The sequence below is a fragment of the Dromaius novaehollandiae genome, chromosome Z (assembly GCF_036370855.1).
Source record: "Dromaius novaehollandiae isolate bDroNov1 chromosome Z, bDroNov1.hap1, whole genome shotgun sequence".
Taxonomy (NCBI): Eukaryota; Metazoa; Chordata; class Aves; order Casuariiformes; family Dromaiidae; genus Dromaius; species Dromaius novaehollandiae.
The window spans coordinates 56,596,730-56,609,952 of NC_088132.1; the positions used below are offsets into that span (position 1 = coordinate 56,596,730).

Consider the following 13,223-nt stretch of genomic DNA (forward strand, 5'->3'; position numbering starts at 1 on the left):
GCGTTTACGAGCCCCTGCTCCAGGGCACAGTGACACAACCCTTCAGAGAAAAGGTCGGCAGTCCTACCCAAATGGGGGGAGGAGGGGAAATGCTGTTTCCCCTAGCCTCACCCCTGGAAATACCTCAATACACCTCAAAATCCAGCAAGTCAGTCCAAGAGAATTCAGTTACATGAGCCCATCAGTAATGCTAAAGCAACTAAAAGAAAGGACCCGGTCACGGGAGGTGGAGTGCAATCTCCTTGCAGGCGCTGCTCATCTGCCTCACCTGTAGCACAGCAGTAAGTCAGGCAACGCCAGGCCTTGGCCATGTACGCACACCTCCAGGACTGGACTCATCGGCTTGGAAACCTCCCAGCCAGGATGCAACGAACTCGCATCGCCTCAGAGGCGGGTTACAACCGGTTTTAGGCCTCCTCGGCCGGCCCCAGCCCCCGGCGGCGGCGGGTTACCCGGCCCTCAAGGAACGCCACCAACATGGCGCCGCCTCGCACCTCCTCAATATGGTGCCGCCTGGCGCCACCCCACAGCCGGGGCAGCGGGCAAGGCCCCGCCGCAGCCCGCGGGGGCTCTTGGGCCTGCGCGCAGCAGGCGACGCACCGCCACGGCCACGCGGAGCAGAGCGGCCGCCCTCTCCCGCGCGGCAGCGCCCCGGCGGGGCGGGACAGAGCTGCCCGGGCGGGCGGAGGCGGTGCTGCAGCCGCGTCGCCACCGCCCCCCGGCACGGCTCGGCCGCGGCTCCGCCCTGCCCCGGCCCAGGTGCGCGCTGCCGGGCGCAGGTGCTTAAATAGCGGCGCCGCCGAGCCGCCGCGGTGTTGCGCGCCTCGGGCAGGTAAGGGGCGCCCGGCGGCCGCGGGGAGGGGCGTTGGGGCACGGCGGCCGGGCGCCGCTGGGGAGGGGGGCGGCCGGGCGCCGCTGGGGAGGGGGGCGCCCCCGCGCCCTTGCTGCCTGCTCTTCCCCAGTGGCGGCCGCGGGGCGCCGGGCCGGGGGCTGGCGCAGCGCCGCGACCCCAGCCCGGTGCGTGCCGCCGCCGCGGAGCGCCATGGCGCGGGGCTGCCCCGGCCGGGCCGGCTCGCTCAGCGGAGCCGGGGGCCGCCGGCGCGGGGCGAGACCGGGGCGTCTCTGCGAACCAGCGCCGCTGTCGGGAGGTAGGTGCGTGCTGGGGGGCGGCTCGTCCGCCGGTGACCTCGGTGAGGAGGAGGCTGGGGAAGATGAGGCGGCTCTGCCTTGCCTTTGACGCCGTGCCTGCCAACAGCGGCTCGGTGGCTGCAGGCTGCTCTGCTGCCGGCCTTACGGTGTCTTTAACCCTCCCCAAATGGTGGCTGAAGAGAGGAGCCGCAGCTGTTCCTGCCTGTATCACTTATCTCGGACATAAATGCCTTGGAGTGGGAAAAGCCTCTTTCTGCTCCCGGGAGGGCCTAGGCGAGCCTCCTGCCCCTCCTCACCGCGGCACAGCGACGTTTGCGCATCCCTCCTTTCTGCTGAGCATGGAGTGGTCAGCAGGGCCTGTGCGAGTCAGTCCACTGGCGTGCGATCCCCAGCTGCTGCCGGTGGCTGGGGCGCTGGTGGGGAGATGTGCTGTCCCCACGCAGGCTCCCCTGCCATGTTGCTTGCTGCTGCACAGGACCTGCTCTTTTGCAGTCACTGCAGCGCGTTGGAGGAGTGCGTGCCTGATGTGCTGGAGCATGGAAAGGGGTCCTTTGTGATACAGTGCTTTTCCCAAAGAGGTAGTGTTTTACTTGTCTGTGAGTTGGCTGTGGCTTAGTGCCCCAGGCCAGCTGCAAAGAAAAAAAAAATAGATGGGAAGGCTCTGAGGAACATCCAGTCCTGTGTCCTCCTGATGGTCACAATCATGTCCTCTCAAAGATCTCTAAGTCTTTTTGCCTGTACCTTTTGCTACTTCCATGCACTTCAGCCCCATGGGACAGACCCTCCTAGAAGTTGCTCTATCTGGTGTCACCTGTTTGAAGGGGAAAAAGTCAGCTTTGGTTTTAACCATGTGCATGGACCTCACCTCCATCTACCTTCTCCCCAGTCTCCTCAAAGGTACTCCAGGAAACAAGATGCTTTGCTCACTTGCATGCTGCTAGCATGTCCTGTGAAAGACCCCACCCACCCACAGCCCCTGGGAGCTCATTGCTGAGTCTGGGTCCTGCCCCGGCTGTCCGCATGGCACCCAACCAGTCAGTTACTAGGCTATGCTTTACAAATGCCTTTGTGTAGCCCAGCACCCTTCTGGGGTCCTTGTGTCCAACACTGGCATTGGGGTCAGGACTCTCTTCCCCACCAGAGAAGGGAGTGGGAAACACTCGTGGACCAGCCTTTATTCTAGCCGTTTTTCTCTTGTGGCCTGCAGGGACAGTAGCTGGCAGTTTCTTCAAGGAGTGTAGCTGTGTGCTGGGCACAGGTCAGAGTCCCTGACGCTTAGCCAGTTTGTGGTGAGAAGGATCCCTGATGCACACTTTTCTGGACACTGGCAGGATCCATCCCACTTTCTGGAACTTCCACTGCAGCTGCCTTCCTCTGCTTTTCCAGACATTCATTCCTGTCCCACCTGCAACTGTTACTTGTAACAGTGTAGTGTTACCCTCTTATACTGAGCCAATATAATCGTTTTGTCAACCCGTTCAAGCAGTTTTGTCTGTGACATCCACTGGCTCCTTAGGAATCTCTTTTGCAAAGCTTCTACATTTTTGAAAATCCTCCCCCTGGGATATCAGAGTTGTATGCAACATGAGATGAATGTCAGGCAGTAATTAGAGACTGAATACACAAGATGACCAGTTGAATATATTTGGCACCTGAAAACTTCTCAGTGTTTGTATTCTTAATAATTTTATTTGAAACTTCCTGGTATTTGAAAGTAGAAAATTGAAAGTACATCCTGTCAAGCTAGCTGGCATTTCCCCCTAGTCTTTCATTAAGTGATTAAAAACATCTTGGAGGAAGGGAGGTGTGTGGTGAAGGAGATGGCAAACTCCAGTTTGTTTTAATTTGACTAGCTGTGCTTGTGGAAAGAAGCTCCCGCTGACTGTCAAGAGTGTGATCCAGGGGAAAAAACTGTGATACAATAATGAACAAAAAATGGAATGGGTAGAGGTGCGAGTGGAGAAGGAAACTGGATATACTAGGGAGTGAAAGGAGGAAGTGGAGAGCCATTAGAGTTTTGAAAAGGCAGCTGCACCGATTGAAGTTGAGAGGACTTTTCCCTCTAGGTAGCTTGTCCTATCAGTATTCATTGTTTAATTTTAAACTTGGGGGGGGGGGGAGGGAATCACAGAATGGTGGCAGCAGCAACTCCCCCCCATATTTCCGATTTTTTTAAATTGCTACTGGGGGTGGCATTTTAATAGAAAATGATGGGAAAGAATGGCTTGTGGCTTCTAATGGGCTTGCCACTGTGGACTAAAACAGATTGTGTGGGGTTTTTTTATTATTATTTTTTCTAATAGATGACTACACAGATTAGACCTAATCCTTCTGTTAGCAATGATGTGGATACTTCTTACATGCACGAATGGGGCCTGGTCTGGGAAACAAAACAGAGGGACAGAACTGTTTTACTACTTCCAATACTTTTTTTTTTTCCTTTAATCCTCAGTTCCTGACTTCATATTGACCGCATGAGGATCTCAAATTTCATATGGGTAAGGGAGAGTAAATTTATAGCCCTGATGTTTGCAGTGGAAATCTTGGAAAATATGAGCCCTGAAGGCTCAAACTAGAAAACAAAAAGTCCCAGTTTCATAATTAAAAATATATTTTTAAATTCCTGGAGTTGTCCATAGTGTGAGTGTTATGCACAAAAATAACACTTAATACAACTAACTGGGTGTTATTTCCTGTTCTATCTATCTGGCATGGGCCAGAATTACAAAAACATAAAGCACTGTATCATGCAAGTTAAGCTCATAACCAGACTTCCTCTACAAGCTGTGTTTTCAGTTCTCTATCCCTCATGCTTAACTGCCTCCATTCTGCTGAACTTTGTTCTTGTACTTTCTGACCTGGTGTTTCCATGCCTGCTCTCAAGCTATATGTAAATATGCAGGGAGTATTCTCTTATGTGTGTATGTGGAGACATCTGATCTAATGGAAGTATTTCAAACATATAGTCAATATAGGGCCTACATCTTTCTTACAGTGCTTTTTCTTGAAACTCAAGAAAAGCTTAATCTTTCCTTGAGTTTACTATTAAAATTTGGTGGTAGTGTAAATGAAATTAGTCCTCCTTTGGATTTTGCAGCATAAAATCTGTGTCTTTCATCTTCAAAGCCACAACAGGCTGTTCTCAATGTTCCTTCTTTTGTGGCATGAAAGAATTAAGAAAATATGCACATGCTTCATTTCTAATGTGTGTTTTAACTTAATCTCATAACAAGAAGATTAGTGGAAGAGAAGCAGGCACTGTGTTGGAGCAACAAAAACAAATCTCTGTTTTTTGGGGTTTTTGAAAGGCTAAAACACTGAATATTTTTTCACTTCACATTGTTTCCTTTTGTCCTAATTAACTTGTACTTATTTCCATGTTCTCTTCCCTAGAGGGAATTGCAAAGAAAAGGATTCAGACTTCTCTCTAATTATAGTGTATTGTTGTTATAATGGTTAACGTGCCTCAACAGAAAAACATCTTAAGACAGCCATGTCTGCAAATGGGATTTTTGTATTTCAGAGCTTTACTCAGTTCTGTGCCTATATTGGTAGGTCAATGACTTTGAACCGCATTAGATCGATTATGAAAATGGTGGGAACTTTCTAGACATCGGGGAGTGTATGCAGTATAGTTAATAAAATTGCTTCTGATAACTTGGGAAAGACCAGCAGAATCAAGGAAGGAGGAGTGACCAACATAGTCCATTTTCTGTGTTCAGAAATACAGCCCTCAAATGAGCTCAAAATCATGCAGTATTGACAGTAAACCTAGGTAAAGGTCTTCAGTTTAAAATTTATCAAAATTTCTTTTTAATGTCTCTTTCTTGATAGGCTGTGCTCTCTAATGCTCTTTATAGTGTGCGTCTCTTCCCCCCACCCCCAGTGAAGCTTCATCTATCAGTTTCTCATACCAGTCTAAATGATTGCACTCAGAATAGTGAAGAAATACTTAACATACTTTAGTCTGTTTACAAATTAACTGATCAGAATAACGGGCTGCATTAAGGCAGGTCCCTTACTTTTTCTCTCTGAGATACTTTGTGCTTCCCAGCAGCAGCAGCAGCCTCAGAACAGCTTTCTTGTGTGGAGCAGCCTGCTTCCTTGCCCTTCCAGTCTTGCATTTGCTGTGTGTTTTACCTGGGTGCGGCTCTCTGCTTTCTCTCATGCTGTTAGAGGTCCAATTTGATGCTTAGCAGTAAAACACCTGATGGTTTCAACATTTGTGTGTGTTTGTCTATGCATTTCTTTAAACAGGGCCCTGCTCTTAAAGGTGACTATGTAAAAGAGTGACTTGATGGATTGCCTTGTGTTGCATACAGATATTTATGTATTTGAGTGACTAAAGCATAGTGGGTTTTTTGTTTTGTTTTCATCCCTGTGGGGTACTGCAGTTACTGGGGAGTAACATGGAGCGTGTTGTTGTGGCAGACACATGTTCAGCAGTTCACTTCCAGAAATCACAGAATGCTTTGTTTTTCTTGTGCAATAACTGTTGTTGAGGTGTGTGTGAGGAGGAGTCTGACTTGACTTTCAGCTTCCAATTGTCTGAATTAGGAGCAGGGCAGTAGAAGCCGGTAAAGGAAAAGCTGAAGGTTAACTAATAAACAGCAGCAATTAAACTAAATGCCTACTTCCATCTCTGACACACTTCTCCAGTCCCCATATCCTTCCTGACATATCCAAGTCACATACAAAGAAATCTGTCCTGGAAGATGCTGGTGAGGGGAAGAAAGGCATGTTTAAATACTGCAATATGGGCTGGCTTTTAAATAAAAGCAATCTTGACTACTTTCCCTTCTACTCTGGACAGGAGGTGGCTTTCTCATGGTCCAGCCAGATGTGCTATTTTCCATAGCCTGGAATTCCCCTGGGTTTCTGGTTAGCTTTTTGTAGATGGTAGCTTCTTGGAGAGAGATCCCGTTGGTTGCTAGCCACTGTGGTATAGGGTACAGGTAACCATCCAATCCCTGTAGGCCAGTGTCAGAGAAGTACAAACTTCTCATGGGTAAGCAGCAGAAAACTTTGCTAGAGCTCTGTTTGCTAGAGCAGGCTCCTCTAACTTTGTCAGGGCTTCCCCTGCCCTTGTTTGTCCACATCTAGCAGACTTCTTGTGCACGTTACCCTGCACACACAACTGTTTTGGCCTCAGCACTAGTCTCTGTTTTCTTTTGTCTTGCTTCTGAATCTAGATTCTTATGGGCTTATACGCTTAGAAGCCTTCTGGGAACCACCTTTGCTATATTACTCTTTAAAGTTTTCTTGGAGCCCATACAAAGGATTTGAGAGCAGGGAAAGTCCAAAGGAAGTGTGGTAGCAATATGCTTACCAGCTCTGATCACAAAAACAGTGAGACTTAAAGTATGCAGTCTTTATTTAGCATGGCTTGCTTTCTTTTTTTATCTTTTCAGAACAGGACCAAAAATCTTCTTTGTCCTTGCTCTTGCAGTTATATAGGACAGGAATCTATTTAGGGAGAGAGGCTGAAAAGTCTCTTGCCTGGTGAAGGAGAAGCAAGATTTATATGCTTTGAAAAGGTATGTATTAGAAGATTTCTATGGTTAGAGTCTAGTAGTCATCAGTACTGATTCTTTCTCTCAACTGTGTATTTTCCAGTTCCCTTTCTTCAGTGACAGCTGTCACCTCCTGGAAATTCACTACAAAACCTTCTCCCAGCTTCCTTTTTTTCAAGAGGAAAGCTAGTCTCTCCTTATTGCAAAGATTCAGCCCTTGAAAATAATGTTGGTTTGACCATAAGACTGTATGTCTAAAGAAACAATTTATCTGTCCAACAGTAATTGCAAGGATATTACAGTGGTTTTTAGTCTAACTGTAAAACGAATGTTGTCCTTCCATCTTTTTTCAATGACAGCAAACTTAATTAGGCCCTTTATTCAATAACAGAGATATTGCAAAACAGAATATATGAAGGAGATCCAATTCTAGTAGTCTGTGTAGTCTATTTACAAGAGTGAATATTATAAACTAGTTAGTCCCACTGTTTTCTCCTTTTGACTTCTGTTTTTTTGTGTTCACAGATCTACTGTAGTTTTCTGTCACTGAATGCTATCAGGGAAAAAAAAAATCATCTACTTGAGGAGATTCTCTTGTGATGTATCCAGGGGCTGTTCCTGTACCAGGAGGTGAAGGAAATAATGGACATCATGGAAAACTTATTTTTTTCCTTTTTGTTTTTGGAGCTGTCCTGCTCTGTGCTGGATTCCTGCTTTCAGTCTTTATCCTACAGTCATGCCCATCTGGAACCTTCAGTGACTGCAATGGGGTCCTCAAGGCTGCTGGGCCTCTGCTGGCTGTAACTGGACTAGTTTGTGTTTTATTGGCACGATCAAGGGCTAGGCTCTATATAAGGCAGAGACAATTGCAAAATGAGCAGGTATACAGCCTTGTGTTTTGTCGAGGGAGCTGTCAGTTTGCCCAGTTTCTTATCTTTGGATTCCTGTTCTTAACTAGTGGAATGCTAATTAGCATCCTCGGCATTTGGGTTCCCGGCTGCAGCCCCGGTTGGCAGGGTGCACAGCACAACTACACCAGCAGCTCTGAGGTGGACCTGCAGGGCTGTGGATTCCTGTCTCTGCAAATCATGGGCCCTTTGATTGTGCTCACTGGGTTGTGTTTCTTTGTGATAGCTCATGTTAAAAAGAAACAAAACTTAAATCTCAACGGAGAATCATGTGAAAATGAAGAACATCCTCAGAGTCCTGAATCTTTTCAAGTTACAGTAGGTGGGTGAATAATGCATGAACTTTGAATTTTTTTTCCACAAACAATTTACCTCTGGTGGATTTTACTTGTATTGGCTCTACATGTCTCAATTCTGGCATGTCAAACAAGACAAAATCTTGCATGTTTTCCCAAAAGATCACTTCCGTTATCTTTTTCTTAAAGATAAAACTGCTCCTTTGGCATTAAAAGAAACATCTGAATGTCTGTGCAAATGAAACCATGTAGTCTAGCACAAATGAGCCCAATCCTAATTCCTTTTCCAGAGACTGTAGCTGACATTGTAAATCACAGGTCTAATGACTTCTATGACTATATTCAAGACTTACTGAGTTCTATTGACCTCTTGAACAGGAGAATCTGATTCCTGTACAGTATACCGTATTTCCCTGAATAATGGCCACATCTTCCATCAGTGAGATGTAATTGCAAGATGCTGCTGTTAATTGCATGATACTTGAATGAAAGCATTATGTTAGCAGGAGATGCTCCCCTGCATATTACACTGCATTGACTACCCCAGGAACACATTCTGTGTACAGACTTCTCTGATAGCTTTCTAGTTCTCAGAAAGAGTAATGAGTCAGTCTTAGCATTGCTCAGTTGTCATCTGACTGACTAGAACTGAAGTCCATTATGCACAATTCTTGCCTTTTCTGCCTGTCAAACCAATGTACAGACCTGTAACTTGATGATTTGCAGAGAAGGTGAAGGTTTGATGTCAGTTTCAGAAAAATTAATGAATTTAATATTTTTGTCCACACTGGAATAGGTGTGGACATTTATAAAAAGCCCTGTTTTAGATATGTGAGGAAAACTAATACTTGCGTATTCTTAAAGTAAGCCAGCAGAAATGATGTGGTTTGCACATCCAGCTTCTGAAGACAGCCAACAGTGAAGAGAGTAGCATCTTGTAGCTACATGGAACACTTCCCCCCCTGCCCCCCCATAGTTGTATTTTCTAGATGAAATCTTCCATTTATGAATATGATACATCTCTATTGTGGGATAATTTTGTTTCTGAATGCACTTCCCATGTACTTCTGTAGCCCAGAATATAGCAGTTCTATATGTAGTATCATTGCACTTAAAGATGGGTAAGTACAGATACTGTAATACCAAAGATGGGAAACTTTTTCTTCTAGGATACAGTTAGGATAAACAGTGCTGCTGATTGTTTTTTCAGGGGTAGTAATTAGTGGGTGGGGGCTTTTTTCTCCTCCCCCCAGGTGATGCTGTAATGGTATTCCCACCTCCACCACCTCCTTATTTTGCTGACTCTCTGTCACCACCTGTGACTCGTCTTATGTCAAGCGGTTTGCCCGCAGATGAAAATCCTCCACCATACCACACTATCTTCACTGATGGGTAAGACTCTTTTGTTCATCTCTGGAAATCCAAGATGTTTCTCAAGGTATCTAAAACAATGTTATTAAATAATCACTGAATTAACTCTCTCTACTAGGCACTACAAATTCTTATGCATCACTGGGCTTCTCAGATACCTTACTATAACTGACACTAAAATATCCTGTGCAAAGGGGGAATCAAAACCAAAGTACCCCCAGGGAGATTAAATTCTTACTAGATTATAACTGAAAAGAACTTCTGAAGTGAAAAGAGAGCCTAAAATCAGTGGCCTTATCTACATATTCTTAGAGTAGATTACTTCCATGGACTGCCCAAGAAAAGGTGCCCCTGACAGCAGTGCCCCAGTAGTATGATACCCACACTGCTGGAAATTAGGAACCCTCTGCACAACCTGACCAGTGGATGCTTGAGCATGACACCTGTGTCCAGGCCCCGCACCCCTTGGAGAGCCATTCTAGCATGTCCTGTTCTTGCTGGGACCTGTGCCTCACTGCCTTAGGGAAAGGTCCTTGCTGGCCTGACCTGTTCCTGCTGGGGCTGTGTCGTGATTAAATAATGCACTACACTGAAGAGCAGGAGGCTCCATGGTGCTTGAGAAGGGGAGTTGCAATGCCATTGCATATCAAGATAGACCTTGCCCCCCCTGCCCTGTGCAGCCTCAGTGCAACCACTCTTCTATATATTGAGTATAGGTGACAAGCTAGATGCTGCCACCACCAAGCCCAGGTGGCAAGTGTTGCTGATTCAAGCATTGTCTGTATTGCAGGAACTTGGAGGGTCATCTTTCCCTCTGTGATTTGGGAGGGGAGGGGGGAACCATACCCACAATAAAACCATCCATCAAAAAATGACTGACTCTCTGGCTACCAGTGCAGAGATTCTCCTAGTGTGTTTGGGATGGCTCCCAAACAGGAAAGAAAGATCACACACCTAACATCTAGGGAAGGGAGACAATGCTTGGTTCCCACTGATTGAGGTTCAGCTTGAAGTTGATGGCTTGTGCTGATTAAACCCTAACTACATACATACTTCATGTCCACCATTTTTCCACTTAAATTGTTCCTGTGAGAGTATTTTGTTTGTACAAATCTGATGGGAATCTGGTTCTTCTGCTCGGTGCTCTACACGTGCTAATTCAGGATGATGAGGGCAGAGGGGAATGTGAGAGTGATGGGGCTGATTAAGCAAAAACACTTTCCAGAAGCTAGTGACTCCTGTGATGAGGCACAAATTGCTGTGAAAGATTTTTCATTTTGCCAAGTGCAAAAGCCTTTGCCTGCTTTTAGATTGTGAGTGTAATATGTCAGCTCTGAGCTGTAAAACATAGCTCATTTATTATTGCAATATGAGGACACTTAGAGCTAGCAGAAGAAGAAAGAAAACCACACATACCAAAAAAGAGCATAGAGCACATCCTGCTCTGAAAAAGGAAAAGCAAAGGGGAGAGGGGGAGAGATGAGGCAAAAAAAGCTAGTCTTATGACACTCAGCCTTCCTGTGAGCTTCTCCCTGCTGGTACTATACCAGGTGCCCCTTCTCCCCTCACCTCTTTCCCTACATAATTTCTTGTGGCTGGATCAGTTGCTTCAACCCAAGAATGTCCTCTGTCAATGCTCAAAGTCTCATGTATGACCCCATTAACTCATCATGCTCTCATACCTGTCTGGTATGAGAGCAACTCAATCATACCTGTCTGGACTTCTCTGGATCATGAGCATATGTACCCACAGAGGTAGTTTGCAGCCCAGCACATTGGGGCAATTTCTAGTGGGTTACATGTTTCTAGTAGAGACAAAACACTTCAACCTTGGATGTGGAGACCATGGAGCTCTTGCTTTGGTGGTCTGTGGCTGGGGTGTTCCAGTTATCACCCTTTCCTGCTCTCCAGGGTCCTTACAGATAACCTGTGAGTTGACACTGCCTCTGGGTGTCCCCCTCAGCCATGTTCTGCCATGGCTCAGCACCTGGTAGCAGCTAAGGCATCATGACTGTGGCAAACTGGTTCCTTCCTCCTGTCTACTCCTGTCTTGGAGGAGAAGCAGTGGCCTCATTCCTCGTAACCTAGTGCCATGGTTGAAGATCCCAGGTTCTGGAGAGGAGTGCTGGTCTCACAGCTGGGTGGTTACTGGACAACTGAGATTTGCCTCTTCTGTCTATTGCCCCATGTACTGTCAGCAAGTGCTGTAGGGAAGGCTGTGTTGAAGCTTGCAGGAGGCTGGGTCACGGCCTGATCCCAGGAGTGGTTCCTTTTTTCCTGCACTCTTATATACTGCTTCAGAACTGTGTCCTGCAGCATGTTCTCTTGAGGGTCCCTGACTGGACTCTTCTTTCTCCTTAAACATACACACCAATAACAGCACTAAAGATGAGGTGACTATGCTGCATTCCTGCTCCTCAGGCAGTATTTGTGGAGGCACAGATGTACACAGAAAGGTATGAATCAGCTCTAGGAGCAAGTCATGAGGGTATGAGGCAGCTATTGCCTGGCTCCAGGGTGAAATGATCCGGCTACCAGAGAAGCACCAGTGCAGATGATCAGGATCCAGTTATGATGGTTAGAGGAAGACAATGAATACCTGGCTTCTGTCCTTGACTGTCACTGTGAGCTTGAGCAGCCCATTGCTGTGTAGTTGCTTCTGTTTCTCTGGCTCTGAGCAGGAGTGCCACTCCTTATGCCTCTCATGGATTGCTGTAAAGCTTAATGAAAAATTCAAGTTACCTTTCATTTAAGATCTCCAAGTACAAAGGATTGTGATTTTAGTGATGCAGTTCTATAACTAGAAACAGTATTTCGTAAGAGAAGAGGAAAGCATGGATGTTGCAGACTACAAAAAGGAGGCTACGTTAGGAGCAAAGGATCAGAAGAAGAATAAATGAGATTGTGAGATAGCCCTGCCAGAAGCAGCTAATACCATAAGCCATCCTGTGGTTGGCGATGTAAGAGGCTAGAAGAGAGCTTGTTTGCCCTTCCCCTCTGAATAATGTAACTTTTACATGACTCATAATGAAGCCCGTAGTATGAAATCCTAATGCTTATGCAAGTTCTTTGCTTAGGGGTGTTTTACGGAGTGTGTGCATGCATGTATGCTTTTATAAGTCAAGTGGAATTTTGCTCCCTGTAGAAAAGTGAATTATACTAATATGCAATTTTGTGTTTTATAGATTACAACTTGCAGATGATGAAAGAACACTTGCTATTAGAGACTGTGAAACCATATATACAATTTCTGGCAGCAGTTCACCTTCAGATATTTTACCAATGCTGTATCTCTCCTCTGAATCGCCTCCAAAATATGAAGAAAAAGAAGCATCAATAACAAATAATGAATATTCTCCATCCTCTTCTTCATCTTCTTCGTCTGTTTCCTTAGCTACATCTGACACTAGCTCATAGAGAAGTGTCAACTAGACTTCATTTTTAAATGAAATTGTACACTCAGATTTAAGATTTTTAATTTTATTTACATTTTATAATAAAAGCAGTAATGTTGGCTGTGTCTAATTTTTCATTAGAAAGCATAAATGATGAATTTGCGTTTTCAAGAAATATTAGATAATGCTGGGCTTCTGAGCAAATGGTTTGAAGAGATTCAGATCACTGCAATAATGTCAAATGTTCATCTTGTTCCGTTACAGCTTTAGTTTCTAATTTTAGTTGTTCTTTATATAATGGAGGCACTAAGTAGAGAATTTTTTGCTTATTTTAATTAAATCTGGTTGGAGCTACAAAAAAAGAAATAATAAGGAAGTGTTTTTATTTCTATTTTTGTATGACTTTTCTGGAAAGTACTTGTTTGCAAAGTTACTGACTTTATATATAGTCTGACAGCATCATGAATAGAGGGATCTGTAAGATGGGGGGCAAATATGGAGAATTAAATGTGTACTTTTTGGTCTGCCTGGTAACAAACACAGCTTAATTTAGACTCTCTCTGGTCATTACGTAAGTATAATCCCCCTGAA

At 45.4% G+C, this 13,223-nt stretch overlaps 1 protein-coding gene across 6 annotated transcripts; it reads left to right on the forward strand.

Annotated features, from left to right (window-relative positions):
• Positions 1-683: 683 nt before the first annotated feature.
• On the forward strand, positions 684-12,751 carry LOC112987078 (transmembrane protein 171). 6 transcript variants are annotated; one of them, XM_064501371.1, is made up of 6 exons: positions 684-832; positions 3,602-3,647; positions 6,561-6,686; positions 7,188-7,892; positions 9,120-9,258; positions 12,423-12,751. In XM_064501371.1, the coding sequence occupies exons 4-6, from the start codon at positions 7,262-7,264 to the stop codon at positions 12,652-12,654; spliced, it is 1,002 nt and encodes a 333-aa protein (XP_064357441.1). In that variant the 5' UTR covers positions 684-832; positions 3,602-3,647; positions 6,561-6,686; positions 7,188-7,261; the 3' UTR covers positions 12,655-12,751. The 6 variants fall into 6 exon arrangements, with proteins under 6 accessions (XP_064357441.1, XP_064357443.1, XP_064357442.1 ...); XM_064501373.1 differs by lacking the exon at positions 6,561-6,686; XM_064501372.1 differs by lacking the exon at positions 3,602-3,647.
• The last annotated feature ends 472 nt before the right edge of the window (positions 12,752-13,223 follow it).